Raw genomic sequence first — 18994 nt, forward strand, 5'->3', positions numbered from 1 at the left:
AGATTTGCTCGCCACAGGGTCCTCAGGAAATATAGCCGTTGCTGAGCCTTCTTGACAAGAGAGTCCTGGGAGATGTATGTACCCAGGAACTTGAAGTCAGTGACTCTCTCCACCATGTCTCTTTTGATGTAAAGAGGAGCAGGTTCCTCTCTCCTCCTCCTGAAGTCAATAATCAGCTCTTTTGTTTTGGTGGAGTTAAGTGCCAGGTTATTGTCAGTGCACCACACTTTGAACTTCATCCCTGTAGGCAGACTCGTCGTTCTGTATCAGCCCCACCGCAGTCGTGTCGTCTGCAAACTTGATGATTCGGTTTGTGCTATGGGTCGGTGTGCAGTCATAGGTGTACAGTATGTCCAGGATGGGATTGAGCGTCAGGACTGGGGACTGATAGGACCCTAACCTGACAGTCTGTGACTGGTCTGTTAAGAAGTCCCTGATCCATTTGCACGGGTATGTGTTCACACCCAGGTCACGCAGTTTGTCCACCATTCTGCTGCATCAATGCAGAGCTGTGTTGACAATCAGTAACATTATAATTCATCATGTCATTTAAGTTTGAAGTTAAAGTGTTACTGTGCCTCTGACCTCTGTTGTCAGAGTGTTTCTAGTTCTACAGGATTCTTTCTGTCTCCTCTGTACTCCTCTTCCTCCTCTTCCTCCTCTTCCTCCTGATGAAGCTGAAACAGGTTTGTTATTTTGCTGTCAGAGACAAAGGTTTCAGTCGACACACACGATAAGTTGTCTCGGTGTCCCAGAGGTCTTCCAGGTCGAGCTGCAGCGTGAGAAACCTTCCAATCAGAGCAGTCAAGTACGTAAGTCTTTCACTTTTTCATTTTCATATTGTGTTGAGTTCAGGGAGCAGAGAGTCTGTCTGTTTTCTCTCCACGTTAGTTATCTGCTCAGCCAGCTGCTGTAACTTCCCATTGTGCTATTAGTACTTTTACTTGCTTTAATCTCAGAAGGTAAGCTTGTACTTGTTATTGTTCTCCATTTATCTGAAAGCGTGTTACTCTGCACATTCACAGTTTACACACAAAGTATGAATCAGCAGTAAAACATGAGGTAATGTTCCAGAGAATCAGCTCTCTCACTGCTACTTCAACATCAAGTACATTTAGTAACAGAGCAGGACATTGGAGTATTTTCACCGTGTAGTATTAATAGTTTGGAGTACTTCTTCCACTGCGTCACTGAGTCTGTTTAACGATAAAGTTTGTTCATCACATTTTAAACACGTTGGAACTCGACGTGTGGAAAGTTCCTCGTGTTGCATTCACGGGACAAAGGAAGAACAAACACACACTGACAACAACAACCACAGTTACACAGAGAGAAGAAACAAAGCTCTTATTGTGAAAGTCTGCCCCTGACAGGTGGAGCTGTAACTCATCAGGAAACAACTCACCTGAGTTCTTCTTCATCAACTCTTTGGACTGTTTGTAGAAACTGTAAGTTGCTGTTTGATAATTTAAAAACACGTTAGTCTTTCGTCTCTTCTGGGTTTGTTCCTGGCTCTGTAATGTTAAATACAATGTTTCTACTTCACTTCTTATTTCCTGAGAAAGTTTGGACGACTCTTGTGTTGGAAGATACATCTAAATGTTATAGCATGAACTACTACAGAGGAGGTTTTAAATACTTTGCCAGGTGTTCATACGTCTGTCTGTCACAACTGTGAGGCTGCAGTCAGAAAGCCTTACAGCTGTGTAGTTGAGATCTAAATGAAGGCTGAGTTTGACGATGGGTGGGGTCCGAGCCTTTCTCCTGCGACAAACCGTTGTCTCCACCAGCGTAAAGTCAGACACAACAGGACTCTACTGTTTTCTCTGGAACCTTTCAGAATAAAATGTAGTGACCTAAATGCCTCTGTTACTGTTGTAGTAATGTGTGGAGGAGGCAGAGAAGTGTCTTCATGTCATTATTTTTAACGTCTATACACAGGCAGGGTTTCTCTACCATTGTAAGGTTTAGTTGCAGCACCCAAGCCATTAGGTACCACCTAATTGAATAAATGTGAAGTCAATGTGAGCATTAAAACTACCTAAAAGTCTTTTCTCAGATTTTATAATTGTAGTCAGACTTCTTAGCAAGTTTTGTCTTTAATGTTTTTGAGTGTTATTTGTTTATTATCTGATCTAGCTTTTCCAACGTTTAAGATACACATATAGGGATAATAATGGTCCAACATTATGCAAAATTGCATATATTTTATTGAAAAAACGTAACCTTTTCTTGAAGGACGAACGCTAAACTCCCCGCCACCGAATATTTGCACCTCAGTCTTCCACAAAACCTAGAACAAACACTGACAGGACAGAAAAGTGAGATTGATTCTCAGTCTTGGCTCCATTAGTTCAAATGTAATTTTATTGTGAAAATCTCCTCCTTTCTGCCTGCTTCCTGACAGGTGGAGCTGTGGCTCATTCCAGGGAACAGCTCACCTGTGTCAGAGATTTCTCTCCAGGCGGAGAGTGACACTCTTCTTCATCAACTCTTTGGACTGTTTGAAGGAACTGTAAGTTCTTACATCTAGAGAATGTGACATGCACCTACAACACCAAGACAAATTCCTTGTATGTGTAAAAAACGTACTTGGCAATAAAGCCCTTTCTGATTCTGATTGCTGTTTGATACTTTAACAACACAATATCTTTTGTCTGTTCAGGGTTTGTTTCTGGCTCTGTAATGTTAAATATAATGTTTCTACTTCACGTCTTATTTCCTGAGAAAGTTTGGATGACTCTTGTGTTGAAGATCAGAAAGCTGTCTGCAGCAGTTAGTGTCGGTCGTTGTATTCACTGACAGGACTGATATGGAGACAACAAGACTCAGCTCTTTTATTCTCTAACTATCAACAAATATGGAACTGCACCACTATGAGCTGGCACTCCAACAGGAACTAGTGTCGCTTCTTTTATGATGCAACTTTGTGTTCAAATTCAATAACATGTTATTTGTAGTGTCCAATCCGACATTAGTCCTGGAGTCTTTACAATGTTCCTGTTCTCCCAGAAAGATAATGAATGATGATGAGCAGAGAGCAGAAATCATTCAGTGAGGAGCTTCAGACTTTATTTTCTGCTTGATAGCTTCTAGTTTCTCCAGCAGCTTATGTTTCTGGAGATTATAAAGTGATCTTCCTCTCTTTTTTACAGGACCCATCAAAGACCAGATCCTGCTGAACCTGAACCCAACTGTGTGTCAATGAAGAGACACCGCTACTTTAAAAAAAAAGGCGTTCTGTAAGGGACAGGCCAATTAAAATGGAGGCGAGGAGAAGGAAGAGGCGAAGACAGAATGAAAGGGAAGAACATATTGAAATAAAGAGCAGAAGACTAAGGTGAGTTGTTCTGAAACCTCCAGCAAACTAGAAGTAGTGTTGTCTCATTGGGTGTGTGGTCTTCTTGTAGAGGGTCTCTGTGTTTCCAGCCCACTGTAGCCTGTCGTCCAGGTGAACTCTGAGATATCTATAGACCTGTTTTCACCTGGTATTAAAATCTGATCTGAGTGATCAGCTCACAAGTGGAACGCTTTAAAGGGGTGATAGAATGCAAAACCGATTTTACCTTGTCATAGTTGAATAACGACAGTTCGGTGGGTAAATAGGATATACATAGAAGCTCAAAATCCCATTGATACCCCTATCCTCTGCAAATCTCACATTTTGAAACTGCCGCTGAAAACGGGCAAATCTCAACAAAGCTGGAAGCTGACGTCAGCATCCCAACTCCTAGTCTTTGTCACGCTCCAACATTTGCATAGGCTACACCACTGACCTGAGGTCAGCTTAGTCTTCTGAATCTAGCTAGGTCATGCAGATCTCCAGAGGTCCGCTATTGAATTACTAAATTCACTTCTGAGACTTTTTTATACAAGAAATCAACTATGTAGAAGTCAAATATGGGCCGTTTTACGAAAATGTATGGCTAATTGCAAATTTTGTCCGACTATGTGTCGCAGTTCAGCAGGAGCTCAGCAGGCTACGTGACAGCGGCCGGTGCTGCCTCACCGCCCGGCGTGTCCTACTTCATAGACTCCGGCTCGCTGTAAGCTAGCTGGATCTCTGTCACGAAGGGAAGCCCGCGGCGCACCATACCCGCGCAAAGTCACCGGTTCTGGGTTACTGGACTACAAAATGCCGAGGCCCTGATGGAGCTCCAGGGCCTGCAGCTAGCCGCGATTCATAGGATTGAAGGGACAGTAGCAGCTAACAAAATCCCTAATGTTCACAAAAATGCATTAAATTGAAATGGGACACCATAGTTAGCTTTATAAGACCTTGGGGTAGATGTTATATAAGTGGCGTGACAAAATTCAAACTGTAAATATACTTTAATTATGCCAAAAGTGAAGCTAACTAGCTGCGATCTGTAAACATAGGATTGGAGGGACAGTCGCAGCTAACGAAACCCCTAATGTTCACAAAAATTCATTAAATTCAAATTGGACACCATTGTTAGCTTTATAAGACCTTGGGGTATATGTTATGTAAGTGGCGTGATGAAATTCAAACTGTAAATATATGAAAGTTATGCCGAAAGTGTAGCAAAGATCTTTTCCCCCAGATTAAATGGGACACAGCCTAGCTTGCGGCTCCGGTGCTCCGCGTAGCCCCGAGCCCCGGTCGTCCAGTAACCGAGAAACGGTGACTTTAACTGGGTATGGAGGTTGCCGCTTTCTCGTCAGACTGTGTGGAGCTCCTAAAGTCCGACACGTCTTACTAAATTTGCAATTAGCCATCAATTTTCGTAAAACGGTCCATATTTGAGCTTTATATAGTTGATTTCTCGCTTAAAAAAGTCTCAGAAGTGAATTTAATAACGAAATAGCCCGACAAACAATGTATACCTTTGCAGTGTCTGAAATATGAGACCTGCTGTCTCGTCTCCAATGTGTTTCTATGGGGTTCGCTCAAACCAATCAGCGTGCAGCTCATCTAAATATTCATGAGCATACCATATTTAGAAGAAAAGCTCTTGTTCCAAATAGAGCCATATTCACAGGGTAGTTAAGGGCCTAATAAAATAGCATTCGGGCAATTTTCAGCCCAACCAATGTTACATACCCTATTAGGAGACCTTAAGGAAAAGTGTAAAATACCCTATATAATCATTCTATCACCCCTTTAAAGGAACACACCGACTTATTGAGACTTTGTCTTATTCAGCGTATCCCCCAGAGTTAGATAAGTCCATACATACCCTTCTCATCTCCATGCGTGTCGTAACTCTGTCTGACGCGCCCACCGCTAGCCTAGTTTACCACAGATCCTGGAGGTAACCGGCTCCATCTAGCCTACTGCTCCCAATAAGTGACAAAATAACGCCAACATGTTCCTATTTACATGTTGTGATTTGTATAGTCACAGTGTGTACAAATAACAAGGTCACATGAGACCCAGCCATCTTCTAACCGTATACATACTGGGAACTATATTCTCACAAGGTGAAGCTCTGCTACTTGGGCGGAGTGATTAGCGCAACACCTGAAAAGCATCGTTGTTACTCTCTGCTCCTCACCATGGGGCTGCGAGCAAATCAGATCTCTGCAGGGTAAATCCAGACAGCTAGCTAGACCAGTGTTTCTCAAATGGGGGTACGTGTACCCCTAGGGGTACTTTGGAGAACTGCAGGGGGTACGTGAGATATTTAACAAAATGTTTCAGGGTTCATACGTTTTGAAAAAACCTGGAAAAGTTATGGAATTTAAGAAAATGCAAATTCCAGGCCTGGAAAGGTTTTGGAAACATAAAAAGACCCAGAAAGTTTTGGAAAAGTCATGGAATTTCTTTTTAATAAATGTATTTCACGTCGTCCTAATCTCAATGTTCTATTCGGGGCGCGATATTACGACTCCCACTATGAACCACATAAATTGTCATTCATTTTATTGTTAAACCTCTGAGGGTAAACTTTAACACAGATTTTTATTCTTATTGAATAATGTCGACTGACATTTTCAGGAATACATAGTCATAGAAATTTGCCAAAAAGTCATGGAAAAGTCATGGAAAAGTATTGGTTAAAATGCGTATGAACCCTGATGTTTAATAGTTACAAGGCTGTTGTCCAGAACATTGTTTCTCTTTATATTGACTTTTTTTTTTTCCTACCAAAAATGTGACATTTGTGTCGCCTTCTTTGGACCTATTCTTGCCTTCCTTCCTTCTACTGTCCTACTTGTGTTTTTCTATCAGGACCCAGCAGAGACCAAAGTCTCCTGAACCTGAACCTGAACCTGAACTTGAACGTGAACCTGAACCTGAACCTGAACCCAGCTGTGTGTCCTTTAAGAGCGACCGGTCAAATTATCGCCTCATTAACTTTAAAGGAGAGCAACCCTATGCTGAAAAGAGGTAAGCTGTTAATATTATAATATTACTGATTCATGTTTTAACTTTTATGTATCCAGAGAAGTGTTTGGAGTTTATTTTCAGCATCTTTCTTCTTCACATCCATTTATATTCTCACATCTAAAAGTTGTCCAGTTAAACCAGTCTTCAACTCTTGACTTTAGGTAAATATTGGATCTGGTTTGGTCCAATATATTATTCTCTGGTGTTTTAGCTTTTTAACCCAGTTTTTTGTATAGTTTTTTGAACTTCTTTGTGTTAATCTTGTTTTAGTTGCTGCTTGTATCTCCAGCAGTTTTTGTGTCTGAATACTAAAAAGTGAATTTCTATCCCTGTTGGTGTTACTCTCTGTGTAACAGGATCCATCAAAGACCAGACTCTGCTGAACCTGAACCCAGCTGTGTGTCCTTCAAGAGTGACTGGTCAAATAATCGCCTTATTGATTTTAAAGGTCAACAACCCACTGCTGAAAAGAGGTAAGCTGTTAATATTATAATAGTACTGATTCATGTTTCAACTTTTATGTATCCAGAGAAGTTTTGAAATTTATTTTCAGCATTTCTCTTCTTCACATATATTTATATTCTCACATCTAAAAGCTATCCAGTAAGACCAGTCTTCAACTGTAGATCTCAATTTAATATTGGACCTGGTTTGGTCCATCACCGCATATTCTTTATTTATTTTTTACTTTTTGCACATTAGCCTAGCAGCTAGCAGAGTTTCCTTCTGCTTATAGCTTAATCCTGACAAAACCGCACGGTTGAATTTCAGCCTGCAAGCACGTTTTCTAGCCTAAACAGAGCAGCTTATATTGGTTATATTTAGGGGTGGAACGGTACACAGAAGTCACGATTCGGTTCATACCTCGGTTCAGACATCACGGTTCGGTTCAATACAATGGCGGGAAAAGCATAACAAAAATGCAGAAGGCAAATTTTTTTTTTATTGTGCATGTCTCAGGCTGTACTACCTAGTGTCATACAGTCTATCCCCTGAGCTAGCAGCAACAGCCTTTAGTGTGTAAAGTAAGATGTAAACAGTAAACAAAGAGTACCCCACATCATCTCCAGACTCCATCTGTAACTTGTAAACAAAATAAGACAATCAGCTATAAAACTGGAAATACAGCATCTCTTATTTATGAAAGTGCAAATTACATATATAAACAATAATAACAACAACAAATATGTGGACGGGATAGCATGTTGTAACGATGTTCGAGCACATGCAGCAAATACTTGAAGCCCTATTTGTATTTGTATTTAAAGGCTGGTTAAGCACTGTAGGGAGGAGAAGTTGGACAGTTTTCTTTTGTCTCGTTCCAGCGTTTGGTATAGCTGGGTGATGGCGCCGGATATGCGTTAGCATGTTAGATGTATTTCCACTTAAATACCCAACAACTGCTGAACAACGCCGACACACAGTGCTCATCTTATCCACTCTCTCGCCTGTACTACTGTAACTGACCTGAAGTTTTCGAGGCCGGGACGGCACCAGGCGGGAGGGCGTGACACGGGAGGCTCCAGGCTTCATCCATACAGTCTTGAAGTTTTCCCAAACTTGCGATCTTAAAGAGGCCGGCTGGTCCTCTAACTCTTGTGGGTCGCCACCACTCGCCATACTCGTCCTTTAGTGCTGCTATCTATGACTCACTCAATGGACCGTCGACCTGACAAAAAACTGCATGTAGGCGGAGCTTGGCTAACTTCAGTGCTAAGGCGGGGCTACAGATTAGGTGTCCCTAGAACCTGTGTATCTAATAGTAGTTCCGCATTACATTAATTAATTTGCACGCGAGTTTTATTTATTTTTATACCGTGTATTCGCCGTGTAAATTCATGTATCGAACCGGGACGCCTGTACCGTTTCGGTTCAATACGAATACATGTACCGTTCCACCCCTAGTTATATTAGAGAGAGCAAGAAGTTAGTGGACTGCCGAGTTGCCCTCTCTGCTCTCTGTCTGCGCAGCTGCTAAGACCGCTGTGCTGCGAAGCGTCTGCCCTCTGCATTGTCTGCAAACTTTTTTTTTCTTTTTACTTTATTGACAATAGAGCTTTCTGAACTGTCTGTGGAATAAATCAACGGAGAGGAGAGAAAGCAGAGTGGCCCTAAATGACAGCAAAACACAGTAAAGACTCACATTGAGCTAAAATGGAAACACTGTTAAGTGCTTAAGCCGATGTTTTTCGGGGGTAGCTCCATTCACTTTACCGCCGGTATTGACAACAGATAAAGCCACCGTGTCTTGAGAAGCTCTAGCTTGTTTTATGTACTTTTAACTCACTTTACATCATCTTTGCTATCTCTTTTTCCTCACAACAGCACTCATATACGCTACTCTCCGTTACCGCTCGCTGTCCTTGGGCAACCACACGGGCACTGAAGTCACTCACTTAAGGCACCCTGTCATTCTCGCTCTAACTTACGCTAGTCACTTTCAGTGAGTGGGTTCATGACCAGATTTTTTAACCCCGTAGTCTCCTGACCCAAATTGGTCAAAACGCAAAATTCTTCCCAAATGTTGGATGTGGGTTTGCCAGTTGGATGTCAGATCAGAAGTCAATAAGGGGAAGTAAAAAAACAGGGAACCACTATCCAACAGTATCCTCAGTCCAGGTCAGCAGTTCTCCCCGACTACAAACAGGCCATCTAAGCTCTGCTTCCCCCTCCTGAGTCGGCTGATGGTTTGCCAAAATCGTTTTGAGGCCAACAGAAGGTTTTTCACTGTTGACTCCCCAAACTCCTTCTACCTACAAATGTTTGGCTTCCATGACCACAGAAGCTGCAGACCTCCTGGCATCATGATACCAGTCTGCTGCTTCAGGAGTCCTTTAGGCCAACCATGTTGTAGCCCTTGTTTACTTCTTAGTTCTTTCTGTTAATTCGCAGTGGGGTCAGCAGTAACACCAACACTTTAATGTCAGGGGAAACCATCTGATTTAATGTTGTAATCAACACTTTAAGTCACAGGAAATTGCCTTGTGTTTGTCTCTGTGTGATGTGAGCTAATTATTCCTGATTCCTCCACAGAGTGGACCAGGAGAGCTCAGAGGTTCCCAGTGGTCAGTCTGCCCAGCAGCATCAAACACACCTGGACTCCATATTTATGGTCTGTACATGTACAACTACTACTTTTACATCTACTCTGTTCACAATCATCTCCATGCTGCATTTTTCAGACCAGTGGATTGTCAGTCTGTCCAACATGGATCTGATGTTTGCTTCCATGATTTCAGTTTGATTGTGTAATTAATATAATCTTCTGTTCTAGTTGCTGGAGGAGGACATTGTCACTTTAAGTAAGAGGATTTCTCTAAAGATTTAACTTGCTGGACTAATGGGACGTTTACTAATGTCTCCACAGATGGACCAACATATGTTCCTGTTTCCTTTACAAAATAACTTAATGATCTTTTTTGTTATGTATTCATTCAGGAAGTTCTGCTGGAGTTTGTAAACGTAAACTCAAATCTAACCTAAACAAGAAGTTCCAGTGTGTGTTTGAGGGGATTGCTAAAGCAGGAAACCCAACCCTTCTGAATGAGATGTTCACAGAGATCTACATCACAGAGGAAGGGACTGCAGAGGTCAATGATGAACATGAGGTCAGACAGATTGAAACAGCATCCAGGAAACCAGACAGACCAGAAAAAACAATCAGACGAGAAGACATCTTTAAAACGCCATCTGGAAGAGATGAACCAATCAGAACAGTGATGACAAAGGGAGTGGCTGGCATCGGGAAAACAGTCTTAACACAAAAGTTCACTCTGGACTGGGCTGAAGACAAAGCCAACCAGGACATCCAGTTCACATTTCCATTCACTTTCAGAGAGCTGAATGTGCTGAAAGAGAGAAAGTACAGCTTGGTGGAACTTGTTGATTACTTCTTTAGTGAAACCAAAGAAGCAAGAATGTGCAGGTTTGAAGAGTTCCCGGTTGTGTTCATCTTTGACGGTCTGGATGAGTGTCGACTTTCTCTGGACTTCCTCAACACTAAAATCCTGACTGATGTTACAGAGTCCACCTCAGTGGGTGTGCTGCTGACAAACCTCATCAGAGGGAATCTGCTTCCCTCTGCTCGCCTCTGGATAACCACACGACCTGCAGCAGCCAATCAGATCCCTCCTGAGTGTGTTGACATGGTGACAGAGGTCAGAGGGTTCACTGACCCACAGAAGGAGGAGTACTTCAGGAAGAGATTCAGAGATGAGGAACAGGCAAGCAGAATCATCTCCCACATCAAGACATCACGAAGCCTACACATCATGTGCCACATCCCAGTCTTCTGCTGGATCACTGCTACAGTTCTGGAGGATATGTTGAAGACCAGAGAGGGAGGAGAGCTGCCCAATACCCTGACTGAGATGTACATCCACTTTCTGGTGGTTCAGTCCAAAGTGAAGAACATCAAGTATGATGGAGGGGCTGAGACAGATCCACACTGGAGTCCAGAGAGCAGGAAGATGATCCAGTCTCTGGGAAAACTGGCTTTTGAGCAGCTGCATAAAGGCAACCTGATCTTCTATGAATCAGACCTGACAGAGTGTGGCATCGATATCAGAGCAGCCTCAGTGTACTCAGGAGTGTTCACACAGATCTTTAAAGAGGAGAGAGGAATGTACCAGGACAAGGTGTTCTGCTTCATCCATCTGAGTGTTCAGGAGTTTCTGGCTGCTCTTCATGTCCATCTGACACTCACCAACTCTGGAGTCAACCTGCTGGCAGAAGAACAAACAACATCAACACAGTTCTACCAGAGTGCTGTGGACAAGGCCTTACAGAGTCCAAATGGACACCTGGACCTGTTCCTCCGTTTCCTCCTGGGTCTTTCACTGCAGACCAATCAGAATCTCCTACGAGGCCTGATGACTAAGACAGGAAGTAGCTCAGAGACCAATCAGGAAACAGTCGAGTACATCAAGAAGAAGATCAGTGAGAATCTGTCTGCAGAGAGAAGCATCAATCTGTTCCACTGTCTGAATGAACTGAATGATCGTTCTCTAGTAGAGGAGATCCAACAGGCCCTGAGATCAGGAAGACTCTCCAGATTTAAACTGACTCCTGCTCAGTTGTCAGCTCTGGTCTTCATCTTACTGTCATCAGAAGAAGATCTGGATGTGTTTGACCTGAAGAAATACTCTGCTTCAGAGAAGACTCTTCTGATGCTGCTGCCAGTGGTCAAAGTCTCCAACAAAGCTCTGTAAGTGGGATTTATTCATCATTAAATACTCTTTAGATATCTTTCAACAGGAGTTAAATATAATAACTTGTTTCCTTCCTGTTGTCTCTCCAGACTGAATGGCTGCAACCTGTCAGAGAGAAGCTGTGAAGCTCTGTCCTCAGTTCTCAGCTCCCAGTCATCTAGTCTGAAAGAGCTGGACCTGAGTAACAACAATCTGCAGGATTCAGGAGTGAAGCTGATCTCTGTTGGACTGAAGAGTCCACACTGCACACTGGAGACTCTCAGGTCAGGTTAAGCTTTGAAAACACAGTATTGAAAAATACTTTGGAAACATAAAAAAAGTATTTTTTTCTGATTTAGAATCACTTCATAAGTAATGAAATATGAACTGTGGCTGAGATCCAGAAATAATTTATATTTTAAAGTGCCCATATTATGAAAGAAACACTTTTTCTGGGATTTGTGGTGTTCTTTTGTGTCTCTGGTGCTTCCACACCCATACAAACTTTGAAAAAAATCCATCCATGCTGTTTTGAGTGAGATACGGTTTCTGAATGTGTCCTGCCTTCAGTCTCCGGGTGAGCTGTTCAAAATCGGCACGGCTTGTGACGTCACAAGCCGAAACGAGCTGGCTAACCACAACCGTTAGCTCGTAGCGTTAGCATGCTAATGCTAATGCTACCTGCTACATGCTACCTCGTTCTCAATAGCAAAGCACTGCTACAACACACACAAGTTCACCATAATCTACAAAAGAACTACTTACATGTGCGCCCTCATTTAGAAGTCTCCCAGCTAATCCTGCCTTCTAACTGACCGAAGTTGGAGAAACAGCCTTTCTTTTACTGTCTATGGAGCTAGCTAGCTGACATGATCTACATCTGAGCTACTGCGCATGTGCGAGTGCAATCAAAGATAGTACAGAAGAAGAAGAAGAAAAGAGGTCTCACTCTGTAGCTAAAACAGAGACCAGGTGAAAAGAGGATCTGCAGCAGTGAGAGAGAGCTGTGCAGTACAACAAAAATATGGTGTTTTTTGAAAATTAAACCATGTAAACCTATTCTGGTACAACCTTAAAATACAATTATGAACCTGAAAATGAGCATAATATGGGCGCTTTAATATCGTGACTTTGATTACTGGACGTTTGTTTATTCCTGATTATAGAACAAGTAGATCCGACCAGACAGTCTGATTGGTCATCTAGACATTTAGAACATACTCAAATCAGCATGACAGCACACCCAGAGCCATGTGAGCACACCTGGTGCATCACATAAAATATTACTCTGCCATTTCCATTGCAACATTGTAACTTCCAGGGCAGAATAAAAAAACCAGTAACTTTAGCCAACAGTATTCATACAATGGATTGTTTTGTTGTTAATTAACAGTTAACTGTTACTGGGATAGTTTGGATCACATCAGCTGTTTGGATCACATCAGCTGTGCCACTGACACGCCAATAATGAAGTTTGCAGACATAATAGTATACGTATAGTAACTAAATCTATCCATGAAAAAAATAATTTTTTCAGTAGATATTTATTATGTTATTACATTTTGGAAAATTCCACGATCTCTACCGTTACAAAGCTAACGTTAGCTTAAGATGACTGGCTGACTAACGTTAACAGGGAGGGACTACAAATTGTCACTGTTGCTTTTCTTTATTTTGAGAGCAAATTGCCCCACAATATGAATACAGTTTGATTATAACTTTTATTTAGTTGGAAACAGATGTTGTATAATCGCTTTATTACACGAGAGGGTTTGATTTAACGTCATATTATCACTTCAGTCATGCTTACGAACGTCGGTGCAAGTGCCTCGGTCCTAGCCTCATCACTGTCGTGCCAATAATTACGTTAAATCAAACCCTCTTGTGTAATATTGCTTAATTCAGTCACAATTAATTATCATGTTTCCAACTTGTTTAGAGTAGAGCAGCAGATATTTAAACATGCTGAGAAGGGATTTCATATACTGTATCACCAAAAGTCCAGACTCAACATATAAACATAATCATTATTTATCTTCTTATATAATATTTCTCGAAACTTTAAGCTTTATTAAATTTAAACCGCCCTTCTCATGTGAGGATTTTAAAATTAACAATTCGGAAATCTTTGAATGTTTCCAAAGCATTTGGTTCTTATTTATAATATGTCGTAAAGCACGAAGTATGAACTATAGCTGATTTGTATTTATTTTTTATCTTATTTGAACTTTTTACTCCTCATTCAGTCACATCGTCACTGTTGGAACACGACGAAAAAAGTGTTCTAGGAACATTTCGTTCTAAGAACTGCAAAAATCCCTCCGGTCGGAAAGCCCCTATTTACACACAAACGTTGTGTCTTCTTTATTACTGTCCCTCCAACAAAGCTCTGTTAGTGTGATTTATTCATCAATAAATACTCTGCTATCTTTCAACAGGAGTTAAATATAAATAACTTGTTTCCTTCCTGTTGTCTCTTCAGACTGAGTGGTTGTAATCTGTCAGAGAGAAGCTGTGAAGATCTGTCCTCAGTTCTCAGCTCCCAGTCCTCTAGTCTGAGCGAGCTGGACCTGAGTAACAACAACCTGCAGGATTCAGGAGGGAAGCTGATCTCTGTTGGACTGAAGAGTCCACACTGCACATTGGAGACTCTCAGGTCAGATCAAGTTACTGTTTGTCTTTAATTTGAGACATTTCTATAAACTTTATGCTTCATTTAATTTAAACAGCCCTTCTCATGTCAGGACTAATTTCGGAAAATCTTTGAATGTTTCCAAAGTATTTTGTTTTTATTTACAATCACATAGGCCTGCATGATATTGGAAAAAACTTACATTGCAATATTTCTTTTCCCTGCGATATATATTGCGATATGAAAAAAAGACTAATTTTTACAAGAGGACATAAATAGCCCTATTTAGAAATACTAAATCATTCTCAACTACTGGGGTGATTTTGTAGGGGAGTGCATCTACAAAGAAAATAAAAATGAAAAAGGAAATTTTCTTATGTGAACTAGTTTTTGTTGAACTTTAATGCTTTACAAAAACCAAAGCAAGTAAGCGCTGTGATTACTCTTCTGAAGTAATTTTGGAGAGGCAAATTAGGAAGAAATACACTGGTTGACTGACATGACACCATTGTATTCATATAATATCAATCCAGGCTAAAGTGAATGACATTAATAATGCATGCATGTTGCTTCCTCTAAATTTCAGGTTGTGGTCGACTAGCAGGGCCTGCTTTGGTTGTTTGATAAATTGATTAAAGTTGATCATGATCTTGCAACAAACTGTGTATCTAAGAGCACTTAAATCAGTGTAAATTACGTTATATCAGAAACAGACTGCTGTTGTAGATTAGTGTTACGTTTCCAGCGTCGCAGCTCCGAACCATAACGTTAGTTGGGACAGACGCCTTGTTTCTTTAGGCTAACTATGTTAGCTTTAGCCTGGCTGGTAGCAGCTTTCTGCGGTGAAAAATGGCCGGGATATGTCATGATTACGTTGCATTAATCAGGTGATTTAGTTTGTCTTTGCAGCGAACATAAAACTCTGACTACTGTAGCTTCACTACCCATGGAAAAGCATGTGCATCACTGTGTCAGCGGCAGCTGCCGCTTACGGTACTTTTCTACACACGGGAGAGCCTCACTTCCCATAACAACCCCCTCCGTCAGACTAACGTTACGTCACATGACCACCGGCCTAAAGGGGAAGGGTCGGCCGGTAACAATCATGGAAAAGGAGAACGGTGAAAGTTTACTTTTTTATCAAGCAGCAAAGAACTTGTAGCGTCAACATCTCAACGTCCTGCGATGTGATTATCGCGCATGCGCACATCGCGATGTAGACGATGAAACAAAATATCGTGCAGCCCTATAATCACACGTCATAAAGCATGACATATGAACTGTGGCTGAGTTCTAGAAATCCTTTATATTTTCATATCATGTGACTTTGATTCCTGATTCAGTCTTGATTAGTTATTTACAACTTGTTTAGAATAAAACAGAAAGGATTTAAACTGAAAAGGGATTTAATATACTAAATATACCAAAAGTCCAGACTCAACATTTAAACACAAATGTTATCTGTCTTGTTTCCTGTCATCTCTCCAGACTGAGTGGCTGTAATCTGTCAGAGAGAAGCTGTGAAGATCTGTCCTCAGTTCTCAGCTCCCAGTCCTCTAGTCTGAGACAGCTGGACCTGAGTAACAATAACCTGCAGGATTCAGGAGGGAAGCTGATCTCTGTTGGACTGAAAAGTCCACACTGTGCACTAGGGACTCTCAGGTCAGGATTCTTTAACCCATTCAACTGATGACCATTTAAAATCTGATTAACTTTAGTTGATAAAACAGCTGACATGTAGCTTTGTGTCTGCTGATACGATAAACTTCGGCAGTAGTTATTAATTATATAATTATTAATTTCTAGACTCAGAGTTACTTTCGATGAAGATTTTTCCTTGTTTACTTTTGTTGTTAAATAATTAAATGGAACAGATGATTTTAAAGGTGTATTCTAAATCTGGACCAAAATGTACCTGGACAACAAACAAACTAAAACAAACACATGGCTTCATGTGTTGACAGAGGGTTCCTGGGTGTTGTTTTGTGTGTTTGCAGTCTGTCAGGCTGTCTGATCTCAGAGGAAGGCTGTTCTTCTCTGGTCTCAGCGCTGAGCTCCAACCCCTCCCATCTGAGAGAGCTGGACCTGAGCTACAATCATCCTGGAGACTCAGGAGTGAAGCTACTGACAGCGGGACTAAAGGATCCTCTCTGGAGACTGGACACTCTCAGGTGCAAACACTGATGAATATAAAAAAAGAGATATTTGTGTAGCAAGTTTTAGGGTAGAAAGTTTTAAAGGAGAACATCTCCAGGAACTAAAATGATAACTCCCTTTTGTTAATAATTTATGTAGTTTGGACACATCTCTGTATGTTAAAGGCACTGTCCGTAATTTTAAGAAACATCCTTTTTTCCCTCTTTCCCGGGATCAAATTAGTTTCAACTCGAAAGAGAAGGTTTAGCCTAGCTTAGCACAAAGCAATGTGCTTTCTACGCTGTAACGAGAGTGTGTGGATGAAGCATTAATTTACTCTTATGCGTTTCTTAGGGACACCTAATCTGTAGCCCCGCCTTAGCTCTGAAGCTCCCAAGCTCCGCCTACATGTCGAGTCGGTCCAGTGAGTCCACACAAAGCAAACTAGTCCCTTCCATATTCGACCAAACACGGACGTACTGTAGCTGTATCCCTTCTTGCCTTGACCACGAATGGGTTCCAGGCCCATTTGCTTCCCTGTTTGCTCCGCTGTTTGCTCCACTGTTAGCTCCGCTTTTTTTTAGCTCCGCCGTTAGATTCGCTGTTTGCTGCTAGCTCCGTTGTTAGCGTGTGAAGCTAACGCCACAATTCGCCAACTGCTCTGTGTAACCGAAGCTGCTCTTTTAACATCTCTGCTCTGTGCATTCACATATGAGAGCAGCGCTTGTCTCCCATATCACACTACTAGCTGATTGTCTTATTTTGTTTACAAGTTCCAGATGGAGTCTGGAGATGATGTGGGGTAGCCTACTTATTGTTTATTGTTTACATCTTACTTTATACACTTCAGGCTGTTGCAGCTAGCTCAGGGGAGAGACTGATGACACCAGGTGGTGCAGCCTGAGACATGCACAATAAAAAAAATTGCCTTCTGCATTTTTGTTATGCTTTTCCCTCCATTGTACCGAACCGTGATGTCTGAACCGAGGTATGAAACGAACCGTGACTTCACTGTACTGTTCCACCCCTAATATATATATATATTTACTATACAATATTTAAACTGAAGTGCCAAATAGACTTAAAACACTAAAGTACTAAAAACAAGAATAGGATTCCGAAGATGTTTTTTTTCAGTAGCCTTAAAATGAGTTTAAAATCCCCACCCCCCTTTTCCTCCTTTCAGGGTGGAGCCCGCTGGAGTCAGATGGTTGGCACCAGGTCTGAGGAAGTGTAAGTGTGTTTTTAATTTCATTCATGAAACTGTGACATCACTCATTCAACCCTCTGATGTCATTATCAAAGTGCTGATAGGTTAATAACTGCAGCTGTGTTGTGTCTCGTTCTCTCCGTCAGATTCCTGTGAACTCACAGTCGACACAAACACAGTGGACAGAAACCTCAAACTGTCTGACAACAACAGGAAGGTGACAGGTATGAAGGAGGATCATTCATATCCTGATCATCCAGAGAGGTTTGACTCCTGGTGGCCTCAGCTGCTGTGTAGAGATGGTCTGACTGATCGCTGTTACTGGGAGGTTGAGAGGAGAGGAGTGGTTGTTATATCAGTGAGTTACAGAGGAATCAGCAGGAGAGGAGACATTGATGACTGTTTGTTTGGATATAATGATCAGTCCTGGAGTCTGAACTGCTCTGATGATGGTTACTCTGTTTGGCACAATAACATAGAAACATCCATCTCCTCCTGCTCTGTCTCTGGTAGAGTAGCAGTGTATGTGGACTGTCCTGCCGGCTCTCTGTCCTTCTACACAGTCTCCTCTGACTCACTGATCCACCTCTACACCTTCAACACCACATTCACTCAACCTCTTTATCCTGGGTTTGGGTTCTGGTCTACTGGTGCCTCAGTGTCTCTGTGTTCTGTGTAGGACAGAGAGTCTCCTCCTGTTTCTCACTGTTGATCAGTTGAGTCCGTACAGGATCACACTTACAGAAATATTTCAGGTTATTGTTATGAACTAATGAATGAACTTTGTATAAAATAATTCAGAATGATTGAACAGATTCCTCGTGAACATTGTAAACTTTTTCCACTTCCAGTCCTTTAAAGATGGAAGCTGTGACCATGAAATTGTATAAATGCCGTTGACTTGTGTCATGTTTTGTTTTGAATTCAGTCTTTTTTCACAATAAAAGCATAAAGTTACTGTGATGTGTTTGTGTTCTTTCTTTTCAACTGTTACACACGATAAGTTGTCTCGGTGTCCCAGAGGTCTTCCAGGTCAAGCTGCAGCGTGAGAAACCCTCCAATCAGAGCAGTCAAGTACGTAAGTCTTTCACTTTTTCATTTTCATATTGTGTTGAGTTCAGGGAGCAGAGAGTCTTTCTGTTTTCTCTCCACGTTAGTTATCTGCTCTCAGCCAGCTGCTGTAACTTTACTCTGTGCTATTAGTAATTTTACTGCAGTAACATGTCATCATGTGACAGAAAAGCTGTTTCATTGTGTCTGTTTGAGGTTTGATTCACTCCCACATCAATATGTTTGTGTTGAAGACTTCACTGTTGGTATCAGTGAGGAAAGAAGACAGAGGGGGGATGGATTTCATATTTTAGGAAACATGTTCAGCTTGTGTAATGAGTAGTCATTGTCTAAGTCATTAAATCTTTCTGTCAGTAACGGAGCATCAGCACAGCAGTCCAAATGTCATTTTATTGTGAAAA

General features: G+C 41.5%; 1 protein-coding gene across 9 annotated transcripts; it reads left to right on the forward strand.

The window, feature by feature from the left end:
• The first annotated feature begins 684 nt into the window (after nucleotides 1-684).
• LOC144520107 (NLR family CARD domain-containing protein 3-like) lies at nucleotides 685-18480 on the forward strand. 9 transcript variants are annotated; one of them, XM_078253774.1, is made up of 15 exons: nucleotides 687-812; nucleotides 1374-1448; nucleotides 2430-2515; nucleotides 3156-3340; nucleotides 6197-6355; nucleotides 6712-6828; nucleotides 9389-9467; nucleotides 9630-9657; nucleotides 9794-11561; nucleotides 11655-11828; nucleotides 14027-14200; nucleotides 15665-15838; nucleotides 16141-16347; nucleotides 17499-17545; nucleotides 17669-18480. In XM_078253774.1, the coding sequence occupies exons 4-15, from the start codon at nucleotides 3264-3266 to the stop codon at nucleotides 18199-18201; spliced, it is 3537 nt and encodes a 1178-aa protein (XP_078109900.1). In that variant the 5' UTR covers nucleotides 687-812; nucleotides 1374-1448; nucleotides 2430-2515; nucleotides 3156-3263; the 3' UTR covers nucleotides 18202-18480. The 9 variants fall into 9 exon arrangements, with proteins under 9 accessions (XP_078109907.1, XP_078109909.1, XP_078109900.1 ...); XM_078253775.1 differs by having other exon boundaries at nucleotides 687-808; XM_078253779.1 differs by having other exon boundaries at nucleotides 688-812; nucleotides 16174-16347.
• Nucleotides 18481-18994: the final 514 nt, after the last annotated feature.

Source organism: Sander vitreus, chromosome 6 (assembly GCF_031162955.1).
Source record: "Sander vitreus isolate 19-12246 chromosome 6, sanVit1, whole genome shotgun sequence".
NCBI classification, from domain to species: domain Eukaryota; kingdom Metazoa; phylum Chordata; class Actinopteri; order Perciformes; family Percidae; genus Sander; species Sander vitreus.